Consider the following 20,722-nt stretch of genomic DNA (forward strand, 5'->3'; position numbering starts at 1 on the left):
TTGAATACTAATAGGCACCACGCCATTCAGAGATTCATCTTTAGAGATTTAGGAAAGACTTGTTTAAGCATTTCCTTTCCACGGTTGCCCTGGTTTGTGTCCATCTATCGCACAAACTTCCATTTTAAACACGTCAAAGTTTCGGATTCAGAGAGAAGGAACGGCCCCATTCCTGAAAAAGAACCTTTTTATTTAGTAACCGTAATCATTGCAATATTGGACGGTAAAATGTACTTTTCATACAGAACAGTGCAAAAAAAACAACAAACAAAAAAGAACCAGCTCCGCAGTCATACACTAGGGCAGTCGAATAGTAAATACAATCATCAAGGACGGCTGGTTAGAGGAGCTGACCAATCCGAGCGCGGCACGAGACATGATTAGAACACCGAAGGCCACTGGCTGATTGGACGCCGCTCGCGTTTACGCCGCTTGTAAACACGCGCAACCCTGCATGACAGCGCGCGGCGTACGAAAGACACCGTTTTCCTGCTGAACCGACCAGAACGAGGACCGAAGAAAAAAAAGAACCGGGATAGATCGGTGTCTGCATCGCAGTCTTCCATCAGCGGCGGTGCGTAAACACGGACAGCGACAGTAACATGGATGATGATGGCGGCAGCAGGATGAAACACTTCAGGGTGGGCCCCATGTTGATCCAGCTCTGAATTGGCACACGAGTGTCTCTGAGAGGGAGAGGCGTGCTCGCCGACAGCCCGAGGAACAAGCTGTGCTTTTTTTTTTTTTTTCTCTCAACGTGGGACCAGTTGCCAACAGAGAGGACGAGGCTGATAAGGCAGAGAGGACGAGGCTGAGCTCCTCAAAGAAGGCCCGACACATCTAGAAGACGAAGATCTTGTCCCTCTGCACAGTGTCGAGGTCGTCGTCCATGGTCAGGAGGACCTGTGAGGGGAGAGCAGAGCGGTTACCGGCTTTGAATGACGGCACGTCTCTCTGACGGGAGACAACAGGCGACAGACGTACCAGGAAGGACCCGAACATGGCGATGGAGGACAGGAAGTGCCAGATGTCGTGGTCGTCAAAGAATGACAACAGGATGCAGTCTCGGTTGTGCTCCCGGGACTCTGCTGGAGTTTTCTGCGGCGGGGCGGAAAACGTTCAAGACAGTTTTAGCACTTCCTATGGCGCATCTTAACAGATCACAGTATCACCATAAAGGGCTTTTTTTATTTCAAAAATTAAAACTACTATGTACTGGATACATTTCAAGCCTTTAACTCCATTGATCAGAAAATTACAAAACTATATGTACATGCACAAATGCTTCCTGCACCAATGCTCTGCTAGGTTTTTGACAAAGCTTAGAGTGGGCCATGTTACCCTGAGCTATCTCTGTAGTTATACTGTTTTAGGCTTAGGCTGCTGGAGGACATCAGGGTCTATTTTTCTAATTCTGCTGAGTTCTCCTACTGTTATCCAGTTTGCATCGTCTGTTGTTATTTCGACTCTTAACTTTTCGTTCTGTCATTTTTCTCTTCACAGTAGGTACACCTGGTCTGGCATTCTGTTAGCTGTGACATCATCCAGGGGGAGACAGATCATCCGCTATTACCATATAACATAGAAAGGATTCCTCTCTCTGCTCTGTCTTCTCTAACCCCCAGTCGGTCGAGGCAGATGACCGTTCACACTGAGCCTGGTTCTGCTGGAGGTTTTCCTCCCTGTTAAAGGAGAGTTTGTCTCTCCACTGTCGCTTCATGCATACTCAGTATGAGGGATTGCTGCAAAGTAGTGATGGGTCGATGAGGCGTCATGAAACGTTTCGACACATTGCAACTCTGTGCCAATACTGTGCCGATACTGTGTCACTGAATACTGACACCTGCTGGACCTTAAAAATCCCTACAGGCAACCTGGTTGACAGAGTTAACTGACACTGATTTGATGACCAAGTATACACAATACAATTTAAATCATTGTATGTTGCATTGTCCGTCCGTCCGTCTGTCCGTTGTCTTCCGCTTATCCGGGGTCGGGTCACGGGGGTAGCAGCTTCAGTAGGGAGGCCCAGACGTCCCTCTCCCCGGCCACTTGGGCCAGCTCCTCAGGAGGAACCCCAAGGCGTTCCCAGGCCAGCCGGGAGACATAGTCCCTCCAGCGTGTCCTGGGTCTTCCCCTGGGCCTCCTCCCGGTGGGACGTGCCCGGAACACCTCACCAGGGAGGCGTCCAGGAGGCATCCTGACCAGATGCCCGAGCCACCTCAACTGGCTCCTCTCGACATGGAGGAGCAGCGGCTCTACTCTGAGTCCTCCCCGGATGACAATGTTGCATTGTATTATTTTATATTTTCATTTGAATTAAACATATATTTGATTTTTTTTAGATACAGTCAATAAATAATGTGAAGGAGGATGCTTGTGGACTGGCTGTTTTATTTTTACAAATGGTTGATCGGGCGCTGTGTTTAGTTACCTGACTGATATCATCTGTTCTGAAATCGGACATGCTGAGAATGACAAAGGGAGGAAAATCTACTCAGAGTAGCAACTTTCTACTCAGTGTAGATCAGCCGTTTTTTTCTGAAACGACGCTCAGAACAAAGACGCACAGCGCAACCCGCCCAACCATAAAGGCGTCTGCCCAACCCATCCATCAGTGGTGCGCTCCGATCAACACCTGGCGCTCACAGAGCAAGACTGTGGTACAACACCATCACACCAGAGTAGCAAAATGGTTAAAAATTAACCATTATTAACCGTTATTTTGTTTACAGTTCAGCTTGGATTTTCTTTACTGCGCAGCATAGCTTTGCTGTGCGCGCTGCTGTGCGCGAATGCACACGCGTGCAGCTTAGAGGGAACAGAAACAGTTCCTGTATCGGTCACGTGACTTTTCCGTAGCAATACACACATCGACACGGGTTTCGCTCTATGAGACCGACACATGCGCCGACGCATCGGTGTTGCCGGACCCATCACTACTGCAAAGCCATGGATAATGCAGACGACTCTCACTGTGGCTCTACGCTCCTTCATGACGAGTGAATGCTGCTTGTCAAGACTTGATGCAATCTGCTGGGTTTCTTTCGAGAGGAAACTTTTTGACCAATCTGTATAATTTGTTTGAATTTGACTTTGTAAAGTGCCTTGAGATGACATGTATAGTGAATTGGGGCTATATAAATAAAATCTTATTGAATTTAATAGGTTGATTCTGACGCCATGAATCACTCCTAAACTCTTGAATGAACTAATTTTCTACCACACTGACTGCTCCACATGCACCAGGAGAACTCCTTCAGCACTGACCTATGGAGGACACTCCTTGTGGAAGGTGTCAACGAATGTCTGCTGGACTAATGCCAAGACCTCACCAGAATTGTGTATATAGCAACATTTTGTGTTAAGAATCCTTATTCTAGTGGTTTAAAGTAATACTCAAGTTGCCTGAGGAACTTGGATTTTGTGTTTTAATTAGCAGTTAGCAAAAACCAATGCTTAAAATATCTCAGTCTTTGTGCATTATCTCCAAACGAGCTGAATCACTGCAACAAATGCACTTTTCAATGATGCTGGAGTTAGTTATGGTGCTGCTGACCTGCCAGGTGCTGAGTCCCTGGAAGAAGAAGTACAGCGCGAAGCCCCACACCACCGCCGTGAAGAGAATACACACCAACGGCAGACACTTGATTCTCTCGCCGCTCCGCAGCTGAAACACAACCGAGAGGCCCGTGGTTTAGTTCTGCTCATACGCGATGTCCCACGCCACCTGCATCAGAGCACTCACCTTCATAATGATGTAAAAGGCAAAGTAGAGCAGCAGGTTGCAGATGGCGATGGCCAGCAGGTAGGAGGCGAAGTCGTTGGGCCTCTCGATGAGCCCGTAGGCAGCGCTGCAGAGAGGGAACGGCAGCTACGCGTCAGGGCGCGGCTTAGGGATCGTAACGAGGGGCCGACACGGCGGGCTTACTTACAGGGACCAGTTGACTATGTTCCCCATCACCAGTAGCACCATGCGGTCCTGAAAGGCAAGGACGGCACCGCTTAAAGCAAGACGTACGGAGGCTTTGAGCAACTGGTTTGATCAAAAGGTTCGTTTAGCGAGACGACACGATTCCGTGAAGTGAACTCACGATGTACATGGGTCCGCTGCACTGCCGGATGCAGTCTGTGTAGATGACGTACACAATGCGCCGCAGGATGCCAGCGTCTACACAATTACAAACGGGAAGGAGAATAACACCCATGAATACATCCATTTTTTTAAAAAAAATAGGGGTTTATCTGAGGAACAATAACAGCAGATTACTGGATGAAAATGTTTAAACAAAAAAATAAATAAATAAAAAATGGCCACGCAAAATGGCGCCTCCCAGTGGGCGCACCACCACCCATGTGTTTATAAACTACTAACCCTAAATTATGAGAACGCCTTCATTTTTGATGTGAGGTTATTAGACTTTGCCAGAATACATATTTATAAAAGCAACACCTGATTTATGCTAATTAAAGCCAAATAAGTTATACACTGTCCCTTTAAGCAAATCAATCACATTACAGCCAATCCAACGTTTGACTACATGGGCTGTCAAGCATCAGTCCCGACTAATCAAACCTCCACTTAGTGCTACAACGTGAGGCCGAGTGATCTCGTCACGTCCCAAAACCTCCAGATCGTTCATCAGGGGGGGCATTCAGGAGGAGCGGGGTAACTCTGGAGGAGCTGCCGAGAACCACACACTGAAAAAAGAGAACTAAAAATACGTAAATATTTCTTTAAATTAGTGTATTTGTCCTTGGTTTGAGCAGGAAAATAAGATTATCTGCCCATAGAATGAGTATTTTGACCCCTAAAATGAGATAATTAGATATACTGCACATGAAATAAGTTGATGGAGATGAGTTGTTCCTATTTTAAGTGCATACATCTTATTCCATTGGCAAATCATCTTATTTACCTGCTCAAATCAAGGACAAATGCACTAATTTCAAGACATTTTTACTTATTTTTAGTTCTGTTTTTGCAGTGCAGCTCAGGTGGGACCATCTGTCAGCAGCTACTGTGCTGGCCTAGTGGTTAGGGAGCAGGACGATGCGTCTTAAAGAGAGGCGTGAAGGCTGCCGGTCCAAAACTCTGGCTCTCTGAGCAAGCCGCCTGACCACAGATTGCTCCGTGTGTGCCCCTCAGTGACGGCAGCACACTGCTCCCTAAAGGATGGGTCAAAATGCAGAGACGAACTTCCCCTAGTTGGGACTATAAAAGGGAAATATATTCTATCAGTTGTGCATCTATGCAAGAGCGCAAAAGACAGAAACAGCTGTCAGAAAGCTGTAAGACGCGCCGTTTGCCACGAGCCAGCAAGCTGTCGACCAAGGCGCTCAAGTTAGATGAGAGCAAAATGGATGTGTGGGAGAACACCGACACTGCAGATCATTCAGAATATCCCCGCTATGAAGCATGGCGGGGGCAGCGTCATGCTGTGGGGGCTTCTCCTAGGCAGGGGGAGGGGGACGAGAAAGAGATAATGGACCCAAATATAGTGAAATTCAGGAACTCAACCAATAAGAGACCAGAGTGACAACTGCAGTCGCATTAAATCCTGATAAAATGAAATCTGCAGCTGAGTTTAAAACGCCTGAAGCGTGTTTTTGTCTGCGGCCGTGATCTTACCGAGCCGCCACCGACCCATGTAGTAGAGCTGCGTGCTGAGGAACATGGTGGCCAGGATGTGGATCACGGAAAAAACTATCCAGAACACCATGTTTCCTCTCCCAAACACCTGCAAGAAAGAAAAAATTAAAATCAAATCATCATCATCAGTGCAGGATTAAGGAGGAGGCTGGACTGTGGCGTGGGGCGCGTGGGGCGCGTGAGCGTACCACTCCCAGCACGGAGAAGAAGATGACGGCGGCCAGGCAGGCGTAGGCGGTGTAGGCACTGGCGTTGATGTCGGGGTGTCTCTTCTGGTACAGCTTCAGCATGCACAGCCCGGCGATCATGTACATGAAGGAGGTGTCTGGAGGGGAGGACATTTCACGCTCGTTGAAAACCAAGCCTTGGCAGAACCCGGCCCGTTAGCGCAGCTCGCGCTGTTGCAGCTCTTACCGAACTGGAAGTTGGTGTAGTTGGGACAGACGTGGTAGCAGGCGCTGAGCAGGCCCTCCATCATCAGAGCGGTTCCCATGGCGTAGTACACGCCGAAATGCTTCGGGATCCCGCACTCCTGCACGGGGAAAAGAAAACCAAACATTAATACGACGACTTGAGCCCAGATATTCGGTGCTGGAGCGCAGAGCGGCTCGGACTCTCACCAGCGCGTTGAGATCGTTGCGGACCAGCGCTCGATTGTGGATGACGTCCCTCTTGAGGACGATGAGGAGGAAGAGGAGGCCCAGCATCACGTAGCCCAGGTTGCTCAGGATGTTGTTGAACGCGCTGCACAGACACACGGCCAGGTGAGCCGCTGAACTCTGGTTAGGAACACGGGAGGCGCTACGCCGAGTAAAAAAAAAAAACGCACCTTAGAGCGCCCAGCGGGTGGGCACACAGGAAGTTGTAGTAGCAGATGTCCTGATTGCCCGTCACGTTGACCACCTGCAGGGCAGAGACAGAGGCAGGGTGTGAACGTGTGGAGGACGGTGTGTGTGGGCCTGAGCGGGGCGTGCCTACCGTCTGGTATGTGATGACCAGCTGGATGACCGGCAGCGCATAGAAAACGGCTATGGTAGCAATATTCCTGGGGAGACAACACGCTTTTTAATCTGTGCTTTGATTTTGATCTGGGAATGTTTAAGGAGCAGTGCACTTACCAGAAGTAGATTTGGTATTTCTTGCTGAGGACCCTCTTGTCTTTGCGAGCCAGGTCGGACACGCACAGGTACTTCTGTGACGAGGAGAAGGGATCAGAAGTGATCAGGAGGAATGTGTTCTCAGCTGGATTTATATCCGCTCCATGAATGTTTTGCCCCAGTCTATCATCCAGGCTGAGAATAGCATCCCCACAGCATGAGGCTGCCATCGCCTGCTAATGCACGGCAAAAACGGACCTAAAAATAAGTAAAATGTTCTTAAAATTTGTGTTTTTGTCCTTGATTTGAGCAGGTAACTAGGATTATCTGCCAATGAAATGAGTATTTTGACCCCTAAAATAAGATAATTAGACATCCTGCACTTGAAATAAGACGATGGAGATGAGTTGTTCCTATTTTAAGTGCAAAAATCTTATTACATTGGCAGATAATCTCATTTACCTGCTCAAATCAAGGACAGATAAACACATTTTAAGAAAATTTTACTTATTTTTAGTTCCGTTTTTGCAGCGTGTTCTCTGGCCTAACCCTGTATCGGGATAAACTCCAGGCGTGCAGGTTGTTTTCTAATGGGAGTGAATTTTAAAGGCGTTGGTTGCACCACATTTTACTTAATAGCATTAAAACCATGTGTTTTCTTTCCCCTTCTACACCGCTAGGCACTACTTTCTGTTGATCTGCTATTTACTACACCATTTAAATCTGTGGGTTTAATGTGACATCAAGGGAAAAGGTTAAAAGCCTCTGACCCAGACTGTGACATGCACCGCAGAAAGCTCCGGTGACCAGGCGTACCTTGGTGCGGACGATGTTTTTGTCGGAGTCGATGTCGTCCAGCGTGTCGTAGTCGTCCTCCTCCACCGAGCTTAACGACTCCTGCCTGCTTCGTGCGACGCTGTCCAGCGATCGCTCTGATGGGCGACAGACAGAGACGGTTAAACCGACCGGACAGACCCTTAGGCGACTGGATGCGAAAAGGCCGCGGCGAACGGCGGCACGAGTGCCTAAAATTTCAGAGCTGATTAGCGCTGCTACTCTGAATCACTTGACGTTTGATTTGGGTTGCATGACATTATAAAAGAATCGGCCCCATCTCTGGAATCTAGCCGCCATCGGCGCGTGATTAGCCCGGTGCTGATTGGTGGTGCGGGGCGGATCTGGGGGACTGATTGGGGAAAGTGCGTGGCAGGGTGTCACCAATGCGGACGGCTACGTGGTGAAGGTGACTGAGGAACGGTCGGCGTTTGAACGGCTCCTGTCCTGATGAACAAAGACAGAGGAGCAGTGAGGGACCGGCGGCCAACCGCTGGCCACGCCGCCGGGTGACCGCCGTGGGCTACGGGCGGCGTGCCGCGTCCGTTCGGGCGCATACCCAGGTAGCCGTAGTTGTTGTCGGTCGACGTGGCGCTGTCGGTGACGGCCTCGGAGCTCAGCGTGCTGCCGTTGTCAGCTGCCAGAAGGAAACGATGTTTATTTAAGCCGCCGACACAAAGACCTCAACTAAAGCGCTTCGGCACCCAACTCACCAAAGGAGCCATATTCATACGGCGAGGCTGGAGTCTTGCCTGTAGCAGAGGAAAAAAAAACACATTTAGCCATCCAGAAAACACAGCTGTAGGCACGTCTCACACATTAAAGCCACAGGCACCACTACAGCCAACACGTGGTCCTTTTCCAGCACGACTCACGACTAAACAATCAGCTGTTAGTCCACAAACACGCAGCCGTGACAGACGCACAGCTACAAACAGCAGGCTGGTGCTGAGGGCTGGACGATACAGAGAAAATAGCATATCCATAACATAGAAATCAGATTGATCGATATCGATAATTATCAACTAATTCTAAACATATGTTTTAAGGGCAGCCCTGGCCATTTTATGCTGTTGCTTAGCAACCTGTTTGTAGATACAGAACACAAAGAAACACTGAATTCAAACTCAACCCTTTACTCAACCAACGTTTTTTAAAAATTAAAAAGAAAGTGTGCTTTCTGAACTCTTTGAAGGGGGCGGAGCTTGGTCCCTGGGTCTGCGTTGTGATTGGTTGGGAGGATGTAATGACTGCAATATTAACCTACATGGCTAGAATGCAAAAGGAAGGAAAGCTGTTATTCTTTTGAACCTTTTATTGACCCTTTTTCTTTCTATCATCGATATTTATGGTTCATGAATTATCGTCCAGCCCTACTGGTGCTCACAGCACTGGTGTCGGGATTTTCGTTTAAAGGCCTCAAACGCCTTGTTTTTCTGGGACACACCAACACAGAGGAGCACTTTTTATTTTTTTAGTAAAAAAAAAAAAACTGCTGGAGTTTGACTAGGTCATTCCAACACACAGAAATGCTTCAATCCAAACGTTTCCCTTTGAGCTCCAGCTCCAGGTTTTGGGCCATTGTCCTGCTGGCAGCTGAAACCACAGCCTAACTTCAGGTGTTCAGCAGGTTTTCTTCCAGCTCGTTTCTCCTTCCTGAGGCGAGTGCAAAGTCCCCTCCTCCCTTCCGTCTCACGGCTATTTGCTAGACTGTGTTGGTGTGTCACATAAAATAAAAAGCACAAACGAATACTGTTGCAGGGCACTTCACGCGTGACGGATGGCACAAAAAGGGGAAGTTGGCGTGATGGTTGCCGTTTGCAATGACCCAAACAGGAATGCTTTTGACCTGCAGAACCACATGAGCAGGAAACATTTATCTAAACGTGCGCTGCGTTCTCTTTGGCCATCGGTCACCGGCGTAAAGCGCCCAGGCGGGCCTGCGTCCTCATCTGCTAAACCAAACTCTGGGAGCCGCGCTGCGCTCATGCTAATGCGCGGACAGCTGTGGGGAGTTTAGGCTAAAGCATGCGGAGCCCCTGCAGACGGGCCCGACGGGGCCGAGACAGAGCAGCGAGCGCATGGAGGGGCGACTGAGTCGTTATACCGTCGGCGTTCTTCCCGAGAAGGGAGGCTGGACCGCAGGGAGAGAAGGCCAGAGACACACAATGAGTAACACGCAAACATAAAGCTGACGTTTTACACAGATCAGGAGAACGGAGGATGGATATGTTAAGTAATTCATCATAAAGAGTTTTTTTTTTTAAAAGACAGAAAGAGAAGCAGTCAGCTAGCTGCTGGGTTACCTGTCTCAGCAGGCGACATGTCGGGGGCGTTCTCATACATCTCTCTCCTCTTCAGTCTGCAGAGGAAGAAAAACCGAACTGAATCCATGAGGACCGGAGCTTCGTTCACTGTTTGCAGGCTGACACTCACCGATGATGTATCTGACACGGTCGGGTACGTGATTGGTTGTACAGAACGTTTTATTTATTTTTTTTAACCTAAACTCATACTTGATCTGACAGCTGTTTACACAAGGTCGACTGGAAAGAAGAGAAATCTCTTTGTTTTTCAGTTTGGGGAGGACTCAGGTCATTTCCTGTTAGTGGCCTAAAGGTTTTAAATTAAAAGCCTCAAGGTATTAAAACAGACACATTCAATAGATTGGAACATGCGTTACCATGAGGCTTGTTATTTTCTGGAAGTACCTTCAGAAAATAACCGCCTTTAAGCAGATATTAAACATGTCTTCCATTAAGCTCACATTTCTGTATTAAAACTTTTTTTTTATTGCTCTGATATAATATTCTAATAAAAGGTGAATTTTTTAATCAGCTGTAAGCAAAAGAAAATCATCATTCTGTTCATCAATGCACAGAAAAAAAAAGCCTTGAAAACATCAGCCTATATACAAATAATCTATATAACGCCTTTCACTCAGGGAATTGAGATCCTGAAATAAATGCACTTCTCAATCATATTCTGACTTGTTGAATAGGTCTGTATGTAGCCGGTTTAGAGATAAAAGCAAACATCTTCACTGAGGTCTGAGCTACAAGGCCAGTTAAGCAAATGAAGGCTGGTGAAGAGTGAGTCACTGCCGTCATTTACAGCAGCAAAGCTGCAGCGCAGATTACAGCCTACGCAGGTCACCTGCTCAGTAAAACCCATAAAGCAATTAAGCACCAATACTTTAACTTCTAAATATGCAGCACCCACGTCCCAATCAGGGATGTGCCGATAGCCGTGGAGACGGAGGGGTGAAACCAAAACAGATCGGCACTGGTGGTCGAAATGGAGCTTTTGGCTAAATTAAGCATTAGTAAAGTCATTTTGGTACTCGTGATCATGACGTGCTTTAAGAGGCCAGCAGCTAATAAAGAACACCATCTTCAACAAAGATTGCTGCTGGACCGGTATGTGTATAAAGGGTGGGAACAGTGACGGGGACTTTGCCTTGCCACGTGCTTGTAAAAACATTTCCTCTGCAGCTCTTAGATCAGGCTTCTCAGCAGCTGATTCCTGTCGTGTTTGGATCCAGCGTGTGACCCTTTTGATCTAAAGAGCTTACTATTGCAGAACTGCAGACGCATAAAGACATAAAGCCCTCAGCTGTCTCATAAAACGGTAGAAAAACAGAAAAACCGGCACTGCGACAACGGAGTCCCTCCACGTCTTGCTAATCAAAGTCAACCAAGTCGAGTTTGACAACTTCTCTGCAGCAGGATGTTTGAGAAAAACAAACAACAGAACCTCCACCTGGACAAAAGCTTTTCACGGCGTTAAAGTGCACCAGCAGGAACGTTTTCAGACGTTCCAGCAGAACAAACTGATGGGACGGGCTTCACATGTGATCCCTAGGACGGTCCTGGTGGAACCATGCTGCCTTCTCTACTGCAGCTCTCTGAATTCATGCTGAGGGAATCTGGCCGGCTGGCCATGTGATTTATCGCCACATTCCCGCGGTTCTTTCAAACCACGGCAATTCGTGATTTCCATCACTAAGACGAAGACACCCATTAAGGCTCCGGTTGGTAAATCGAAGCCTTATTTAGCATCAACTATTTCTTCACAGGATTAGGCTGAGACATGTAGTCCAAAACCTTCAAAATCTCTCAACGTTTTCAAGCAAGGATTTGAACGAGCGAGGTCGAAAAGGTCCTTCTCTGGGTCGGACCTTCACGCGGTTCAGGAGCGGCTTAAAGCGGCTGAGGACAGTTGATAAGGACTTACCGCTTGTTCTCCATGCAGGCGACCAGCAGAGTCACCACGTAGAACGAGAGGAAGATGCCCAGACAGAACAGCATGCCAATCACATACTTCTCAGCTGGGGAGGAAAAAAAAAAAACACGCTCACTCTACATCCGACCGGACGTTTAATTTTTCTCATTGGACTTCGTCTCATCAGTGGCTTACAGTTGATGGCGGGCGAGACCAACACATCCAGGTCCTTGGTGCGGTTGCCGGCGTCGATCAGCTCGTCCGGCTGCAGCGGGTAGAAGCGCAGCGGGCCGCCACACGCCTCGTCCTCCGTTTTCACCACCACCACCACGTAGAAACTGTTGCTGGGGAAATCCTTTCTCTGGATGACAGAAAGAGGCACAAGCCGGGTGTATTCTCCCTTTTTTTTTTTTTTTTTGGTTTAGCATGACGCAAGTGTGCTGAAAAGCAAGTACCTGCACAGTGATGGCGCCTTTTTTCGTCATAGTCTGATACATCCCAATAAAGCCCACGTTGTTGTCAAGGTCATAGACAGGACACTGTGAGGAGAGAGAAAAGAGCAGATGAAATGCCTCGCCTTATGCTGCTTACTTTCCTAAAAAACATAGTTTAACTAAAAATAAGAGACATATATTTAGAAGGGAATCGTAAAACTAACAGTAAACAATAAAATAAATGACGCGGGTGCCTCTAAGATGACCTCTAGTGGCCTAGCAGTGCTCCAGCTGTCAAACAAGAAACAAACAAATGGATAAAATAAAGCTTGGGGGGCAGAGGTCTGCTGTGAGGAGGAAAACAGAGAAAGGAGGCAGACACATGAAGGCCTGAACTATACCTGGATGTCCTGAACAGACATGACGGAGCAGGGGAAGTTCACGTCCGAGTTGACTTTGACGATGACCGTGTCCACCCCGTCAGGAAAGACGTATTTAAAAAACTGAGAAAAATAAAAGAGAGAAGTATTATTAGAGGGCAGCTGAATTAAACCCCTCTGTGGTTACCCAACCTTAGCGTGGTAGCTTGATCCATGCTGATAAGATTACATAAACGTGCACCGCCGCGGTGAATAGGAGGCTTTTAAGGTACCACCCTACTCAAAGACTTTTACACGGTAGTACAAACGTGACTTGGAAAAAGAAAAGACTACTTATCCAATGGCGTTACATGACTGGTTGAAGGTTCTGGCTTAACTCGGTTCCATTCTCATCCAGAACTTGAGATATCCAGGTTTCACACACACGACACCCTGATTTATAGGTTCTAAGTATGGAAACGGCACGTTTTTCCCACCACCTTTCAACCCTGACCAAGATGGCTGCCTCGCACGTAAAGGTTTGTGATTGCCAAAGTAAGGGAAGGTGTTTTTTTTTTTGTTTCCTGGAGAATTTGGTTTTATCAAATGTGTTAAATAAGATCCAACACAACTTCCTTTAGTGAACATGTAGCTAATGAACGTATAAAACGCAGGGAAACACGCTGCTGTTAGCTTGTCCTTATAACAGCACTTAGCCTCGCTGTAGCAATCAGAAAATCTGACTGATCTTCAAACTAACATTAGTTTTAAAGTCATTCCAGAGTTCTGGCTCAGAGCTAAAGTGGCCAACAGCATCTGTTTCTGCCAGAAGGCCATATACTTCGGTTCGAGATGGAAGATCTCACATATTTTCCACCGTCCTTCTCTTTTGACACCTGTTGTTGACCAACAGAAGCCTGGTGTGCTCGTGCAATCCCCACTTTCCTGTCAAATCTAGATGCAGACCAGTCTAAGCCCCACCCATCACACTTAAAGATGTAGAATAAAAAGAACAGAAAAATATAAACAATAGACGTAGCATTAAAGAGGCACCAAGTCACAATGACTCAGTTTGCAGTGGCTGTCAAAGCCTCCAGCCTGAGAAGAGGAAAATGCTTCACACTGTGGTTCTCTCTCATATTGTTGCGTCTACAAATATTGAAAACGTTCTGGTGTCAGTTTGGAGACAGCAGCCACGCCTTGAGATCACGTGAAGCGCATACATTGCCACTCCATCCCTGGCAGAGATGGTAACGTTTTTAAGATGTAATGATGGTAATCTTATAAGGTGCCAACAACAACAAAGGTACGTTTTGGACTTTTGATGCAGTTTAAAGCGTCTAACTTAGCTCATCTGGCCTTTGAAAGTCTCTTTCTCACTGTGAGCGGGAGGAACCAGCTGCGTGTCTGTTTCTGTATCTAAAAAAACGCCGGCTGGCCAGCTGCCTCTGCTGTGCGTCTGTTCTCACGGAGAATTAGGTTTCCATATAAAAGAATTACCGATCACTACGTGTACAGCATCTAACGTTACAGAAAATAATGTCAATGCACTGCGGCGGTGGTGAGTGTTTTCTTCTTCTCCTTCTCCCCACTGAACTAAAGAAGCTCTTTTTCTCGCTGTGACGAAACAAAGCGCTGCCACGAGAGTCGTGACGCGTGTTTTTCTCCGCGTACCTTTCAAACCGCGGTCTGGAGCCGACTGTTAATATTAGCTGGTTTAACGTCAACTTTTAAGACCTGTGTAACATTTGTTATCGTTGTCATTTTTATCATGTGAATGGAAAAAAAACAAAAACGATATCGGCCTCAAAGATCAGCCCTAAAAAAATCGAACCGGTGTCAGAATAATCGGCATCGGCCTTAAAAAACCTGTATCGGTCAACCTCTAGTCACAGCCCTGGTGCAGCAGAGATCTTCAGGCGCAGCTTTCAACATTCCACACATAAACAGCGGAAAATCAAGCAGGGTTACCTGGGGCTGGGAAGGTGATGCTGTGAAGCTGAATTTCTTGTCGGTCCTGTAATGGAGTAAAACACAGCGTGTCAGGCATGCCACAAGCCGCCCGTTGACACGGAGCAGCGCATAAAGCTGAGATTAAAAGGCAGCCGCTCGTGTTGCTGTCGCCCCCCGCGTCACTCACTGCAGGGTGAAACTTTCCACACGGCTCACTCGGAGCTGGTAGTTCGTCCTGTGGCTGGACAGGGTGGACACGTCGACGAAGAAGTACTGGGTCTCAGAGGCGGCCCGGGTCGGAGGCTGGCACAACGTTCGGCCCACGTGCTTGTAGGGGTACTTCCTCTGGTAGCTGGGGAGAGAGACACAGCGAAACGCATGAGGATCAACTCTAGCTGAGCCGGACCCTCACCCTCGGAAGGCCTCAGCGCCGTGATCGGGTCAGTAGAGATTGAAATACCCATTAAATGAAAAAAAAAAAAAAAAGCTTAATTTTATAAAATTATGAGACACTTTAACACAGGGATTCCCAAAGCTGCCACTAGGGGGTGCGCAAGATGAAAATGTAAAGGCGGTCTGACAGTGTCCCCCCCACACACACACCATAAAGACGTGCAAATAAACATTTTCTTTGTAAAAATTACAATCAAAAACTAAATTTAATAAATAAATAAAAATGCATTCATGTGAAAATCTATTTAGAAGAAGTCTTCTTCTAGACTTAATTTTAAGATGAAACATAGAGGAAGTTATCTTCTTCTACGCATTGTGTTGTATATGCGCACCTAGCTTGTGGCCTCTACCTCAACTTCATTCATTCTCGCAAACATGCTCAACTGGCTGAAATCAGAGAAACTGCCATGGAGGTGAGACATCTAAGGTCAAACTTATTGATGACGGAGGAGAGGAACCGAGAGAGAGAGAGGAATCGAAAGCAACAGAGGAGAGAATTGCAACGGATTCGGGAGAAGAAAACGAGCGAGAATCAGAAAATGCCTCTTTCTCTCTCCTCACTTTGCGTCGTTTACGTCAGTGGAGGGAAAATTGAATTAGGGCTGAAAGTTTTATTTACAAGAATAAATGGAGTGACTCCGTGCCATGACTCTGAACCGGCTACCAGCACTGATGGGCATGTCACGCTCACACCGCTGCAGACACCGCCGCTGCTGCTGGGGGTAAAGTTGGTGGTAGAGCTGTAATACTTCTGCGATTCAGACAGGCGCAGTTCATTGTAAAGAACTTTTAGCGGTTGTAGCACGTATTCAGACCGGAACAGGGGAAACAGGCGGTGGGGGCTGCGGGGAGCGTGTTTACCTGCTGTGAAACAATCAGGAAATAACTTCTTATTTCTCTGATTGGATAACAGCTTTATGGAGCGCTCTGTTACTCTGTGATGCTCTACCAACATATTTTCTCTCTCTCTCCCCCTCCCTCCTCAGATTTAGAAGCTGCTACATGAAATAAATAAAGTGAGAACGCGCACACGCACACAAGTAGATCATCAGAGTTTAGTGCGTGAATCCACCTGGAGGGTCTCTGCTACAGAGACGCTTTAGGTTGAGGAGGTGTGACCGATCTGAGCGTCTCTTTCTTCCTCTGAGTCGCCTGAAAATCCTCAGGATCCTGTTGTGGATGTTGTGTGTAACTTTATTGCAATTTGATTCAAATTATGTTCTCATTTTATTTCCACAACCTTTGCTAAGATGGTTGTGCTGTTGTAACAGCAATTTTCTCTCTCTTTCCTTTTTTTTTTTTTGAAGATTGGGGTGCGTCAACCCGGCTAAAGAAGTCTGGGAACCGCTGGGTTAACAGATCAGGAATCAAAATGAAAGCATATATTGTTACACAACAGCTTCTGACTCAAAACCAAAACTGCTGCAGAGTCCCATACGAAAGACAAAGCATATCCCACAATGTGATGAAAGAAAGGAAAACGATAAAAAAGCAGCTCATTTACAGGAACCCTGCTTCCTCATATCTGCTCCCTGAGGAGGAACTGAAAGTTCAAGGTCCATTAATGAGCCGCTGCAACGTGTCTGACCACGAGGGCGTCGCAGCCAGAAGGACGGCGAGGTAATTCTGCAATTGCATAACCAAAAGGCCACAAGACATAGACGGTGTAGGGAAACTGCTGAGAGCAGCGTAAAACGCTCACAAACGCCACTAATTCCCGCCGAATGCGACGAAAAGCGGCGTCCCGTCAGCAGCGCGGCAAAGACCGTAGGACCCTCCTAAAACCATACAGGGGAAAACACATTCACCGCTTTCAACTTACTGGCATTTTATCTCGTGCCACACAACCACGATTTTGCCTAATAAACCAAAGCGCTACGTATTTGTGAAGATAAAGGAACATAAAGCTTCTCATTATTAAGCATCTAAAAAGCTTTGACGTGTCCTGCGCTCTGAGGCCCTTAGAACAAAACCCAGCGTCGTGTCAATGCGATGAAACCATATTCCCCAAGAACTGGACGACCTCACAGAGCACCGCTAAAGCCATCATCATCCACAAGAGGAGAAAGGACGGCGCAACAGCAAACCGACCAAGACCTGGCGGCCCGCCTCAACCTCAAGGCCCAACGTGATGAAAAGCTCAAGCTTGTCTTCACCTCGGCCTGAACACGCCGCCCCCGTGTATCGTGATGCGTGTGGCAGCATCATGATGCGAGCACGCTTTTTCCTCAGCAGGGAGGCGAGAGGACGCCACGCCTTCCCATCAGGACAATGGAGGCAAACGCACAGCTTCAACGGAAAGGGTCAGATGAGTCCTCAAGGGCCGGCGACCTGCAGCTTCCACGTGGGTCTCTGGTCCAACCTGGCAACCGGCAAGCTCAGGCTCGTCCATCCGACTGTCCAACGTGAGAGCACGTCTCCGTTGCTCTTGTCTCCGGCGTCCCTTACGCCAGCACACAAAGCTCTCGAGCCAATCTGAAGGCCACCTGAGTTGCTGTCGTTCCCAACCTTGACTATTTAGGAGCGAGGAAATCTCACGACTGGACTTGCCACGCGGGTGGCATCCCATCACAGAACGTCCCGCTGTGTCAGGAATGGTTGTGGCAGCAGTCTGCATCCCCCAAGGCCCGGTCTTTATACACCTGCGGGCCTGGAGGTTGACCGGAGCGCCTGGCTTCCATTCTTTAGACGGAGGAGCGCATACCTTTGGCCTCATCCTGTGCTGTGGGTTTGCCCATGTCGCATATCTGTTGTACACTTTCTTTAAAATATTTTGTTAATAAAAATAAATAAATAAATAAACATTGTACATTCACCTTTCAATTAAAGGTGGATAAAGTAAGAAAAAAAACAAGGTGATGAAGCACTCACAGGCCTCTTAGAATGAGGGGGACTTGGAAGGACATGACGGCTTGCTTTTGCCTGACGACAAAGAGGATAGGAGCCTCCAGCGTCTGCTCCAGCACGTCCACGGTCACACGCACGCCCTCCGTCTGAAAGGTAAGCAGAGGAGCCGGGAAGGCGTCAGACCCGCGTGCCAGTCACCGGACCCGGGACTTTTCTCTCCGAGAGGCAAAACCCACCTTGTTCCTGGAGATGGTGTGGTTGAACGCGTACGTGGTCTGGTTCACGCTCGTAACCGTGTCGTTGTAGGTCACGTCAAACTCCGCGTCCTTCTGCATCACCGCCTTGGCCGCCCCGGCGCCGCACACCGACTGGGTCACGCAGAGCCAGAACAAAGCTGCCAGGCCCGGCCTCGTCCAGCCGGGCGCGCGGAGACGGCCGCGTTTGAGGCGAGACTTCCACGAGCTCCTCGACGCCATTCTGGCCCCGACGGCGATCTCTCCCCGCGAGCGAGAACCGACGACTAGAGCTTAGCGCAGCCTGTGCGGCGACTCCAGGGAGGAACTCCACCCCATCGAGGGACGGCGAACCCGAGATGAACGGGACCACCTCCACGCTAGCAGAGGGACGTCCAAAACTTGGCCGCAGAGCTTGTTCCCTAATGGTCCGCTCAGCGCCGTCAACAGCGTCCCAGCTAGCAGCAGCTACACAGACGCGCTCCAGCGAGCCTCCATTCCGCTCGTCTCGGGAGCTGAGCTAGCAGGATAGGGAAGCTCCGCGGCTTCAGAGACCCGGACCCGCACGTCGCGACGCCCTAATTCTGGCCGCGTTAAAAGACGCCAGCGCCAGGTGAAAGCGTTTCTCGTCTGAAAGATGTTTACACTACAAAAACCCGTGCCGCTAGCGCCCGCCCCCCTCGGCGCTCGAGAACAGTAAACAAAAAACGCCACGCGACGTCATGACGTCACTGCGGTACATGTCAACACAACAGCGACAGCGGAAACGGCTGGACTTTCTGCCACAAAAAGAGTAAAAAAAAAATAATAGAGCTGGACTATAATTCAATAGCATGTATCTATCGATGGACTTATATCGATGATAGAAAAAAATCAACAAAAAGTTCAGTAGAATAACAGTTTCCCTTCCCTTTGTAGAGTAATATTACACTCATTACATCCTCCCAACCAATCACAAACGCAGATTCAGGATTGTTCCGTCACCAAGCTCCGCCCCCTTCAAAGAGTTCAGAGAGCACGAGTTCTTTTTTCTTTTTAAAAAAACTTTTAGTTCTGATAAACAGTTTGTTGAATAAAGGGCTGAGTTTGAATTCAGTGTTTGTGTACTCTGTATCTAAAAATAGGTCGCTAAGCAACATCATAAAATGGTCAGGGCTGCATTTCCGATATATGTTTTGAATTTGTTGATGGCTATCGATATCAATCAATATGATTTCTATTTTATTGATATGCTTTTTTGTTTAAATCGTCCAGCCCTAACCCAAAAGGAACGTGGTTTAAATTAAGCTTAATTGCAGAGACAAACATGTGAAACTAAAACTGCATTTAATTGATATTGACTGTGTTTATTTACCTCTAAAAATAATACAAACAAAATGCAGAAAACGGAAATAAACTGAAATTGAATTAAATCCAAGCTGAATCACAAGGCGCAACAACATTCTAAAACATCAACATACTTAAGCACAACGTTTATTAAACCCTTCAAAAAAATTGTAATGCACAGTTTGCTGGTATTCATTTTATGATGGTAGAAAGGATGAATAGATTTTTCATTTTTGTGTAACATGCAAAATTTCATCTTCATTTTCCACAATGATGGCATCATTTCAAACTCTGTATCGAGGACATGCCTTAAATTAATTTCTATTAGTAAAGCATGTGTATTGCAAGTGCTTCGCTACATGCATGTTACTCTTTTAAGAAGAGGAAAAAATAGTGCTTCTGGATGCCAGTTACCCTTATTAAACACAAATTTGTAAAACAAAACAAAACAACAACAACAAAACAAGCAAATCCTTTAGCATCATCTGACAAAAATGGCATCACCTAATAGCTTCATTAAGCATTGCCTATGCCAAGATTAACCAGCAGTGAGCACAGATAAATCTGTTTCTTTGGGTTTGGTTGATGGCCACTGGTATGGGATAAGGTTTATGTTAATAATAGACTTATGCACAGAAGTAATTTCGTAAATGCAAGTGGACGAGAGCGCTTTTTTTTTTTTTTTTGGTAAATATTGCTGCATGAACTCGTATCTACCAATAGATGGCGGTGTCTACAACTTGGTTAGGGCACTCTGAACCAGAACAGGTTAAAACTGCAACAAGAAATTAATGCTTATGAATCCTATCTGTTTTTAGTCATTCAAATTTTGTCTTTCTTATTACTTCTTTTACATATTCCTTAGTATCACGTTTCCATGTTCCAACAGACAAATACTACTACTACTACTACTACGACAACTGCTGATAATAATAATTATAATTAATAATAATAATAATAATAATGTGATGGAAATTATAATAAAGCTATCTATCTATCTATCTATCTATCTATCTATCTATCTATCTATCTATCTATCTATCTATCTATCTATCTATCTATCTATCTATCTATCTATCTATCTATCTAATCACATTACATGATAGTGCATTTCTAAAAGGTTACATGATAGAAACAGTTTTGAGCCAAAAGGGCATTTTAGACTCCCAGAAAACCGTGTTTTTTTATACAAAACATTTTCTAAACGACCCCCCCCCCCATAAATAAATAAATAAAATTAAATAAATAAACAAGTAAAAATAAAAATGTCAAGGCCATTTCTTTGCAGACTAGTCACGTTTGCCTCAAA

The 20,722-nt window shown here is 46.8% G+C and overlaps 1 protein-coding gene across 3 annotated transcripts; it reads right to left on the reverse strand.

The window, feature by feature from the left end:
• Positions 1 to 169: 169 nt before the first annotated feature.
• On the reverse strand, positions 170 to 18,882 carry LOC118566680 (SID1 transmembrane family member 2-like). Of its 3 annotated transcripts, XM_036149682.1 has the most exons (27): positions 18,091 to 18,882; positions 17,879 to 18,000; positions 14,742 to 14,906; positions 14,573 to 14,618; positions 12,644 to 12,745; positions 12,264 to 12,347; positions 12,004 to 12,169; positions 11,821 to 11,914; positions 9,891 to 9,946; positions 9,692 to 9,718; positions 8,298 to 8,336; positions 8,144 to 8,221; positions 7,969 to 8,031; positions 7,567 to 7,682; positions 6,772 to 6,845; positions 6,632 to 6,698; positions 6,483 to 6,556; positions 6,274 to 6,397; positions 6,068 to 6,185; positions 5,842 to 5,978; positions 5,633 to 5,741; positions 4,095 to 4,171; positions 3,936 to 3,982; positions 3,749 to 3,854; positions 3,560 to 3,670; positions 985 to 1,098; positions 170 to 903 (listed from the first exon to the last, which is right to left on the reverse strand). In XM_036149682.1, the coding sequence occupies exons 1-27, from the start codon at positions 18,328 to 18,330 to the stop codon at positions 841 to 843; spliced, it is 2,619 nt and encodes an 872-aa protein (XP_036005575.1). In that variant the 5' UTR covers positions 18,331 to 18,882; the 3' UTR covers positions 170 to 840. The 3 variants fall into 3 exon arrangements, with proteins under 3 accessions (XP_036005575.1, XP_036005573.1, XP_036005574.1); XM_036149680.1 differs by lacking the exon at positions 7,969 to 8,031 and having other exon boundaries at positions 18,091 to 18,880; XM_036149681.1 differs by lacking the exons at positions 7,969 to 8,031; positions 9,692 to 9,718 and having other exon boundaries at positions 18,091 to 18,879.
• Between the last annotated feature and the right edge of the window lie 1,840 nt (positions 18,883 to 20,722).

The sequence above is a fragment of the Fundulus heteroclitus genome, chromosome 18 (assembly GCF_011125445.2).
Source record: "Fundulus heteroclitus isolate FHET01 chromosome 18, MU-UCD_Fhet_4.1, whole genome shotgun sequence".
Taxonomy (NCBI): Eukaryota; Metazoa; Chordata; class Actinopteri; order Cyprinodontiformes; family Fundulidae; genus Fundulus; species Fundulus heteroclitus.

Bases quoted from the DNA above. Each gene is read 5' to 3' on its own strand.
- LOC118566680 (XM_036149682.1), bottom strand. From the start codon at position 18,330: ATGGCGTCGAGGAGCTCGTGGAAGTCTCGCCTCAAACGCGGCCGTCTC. The intron at 14,619-14,741 runs GTGAGTGACGCG...ACTCCATTACAG, and splicing joins GTGGAAAGTTTCACCCTGCA to GACCGACAAGAAATTCAGCT. The intron at 6,846-7,566 runs GTACGCCTGGTC...TCCTCGTCACAG, and splicing joins AAAACATCGTCCGCACCAAG to AAGTACCTGTGCGTGTCCGA.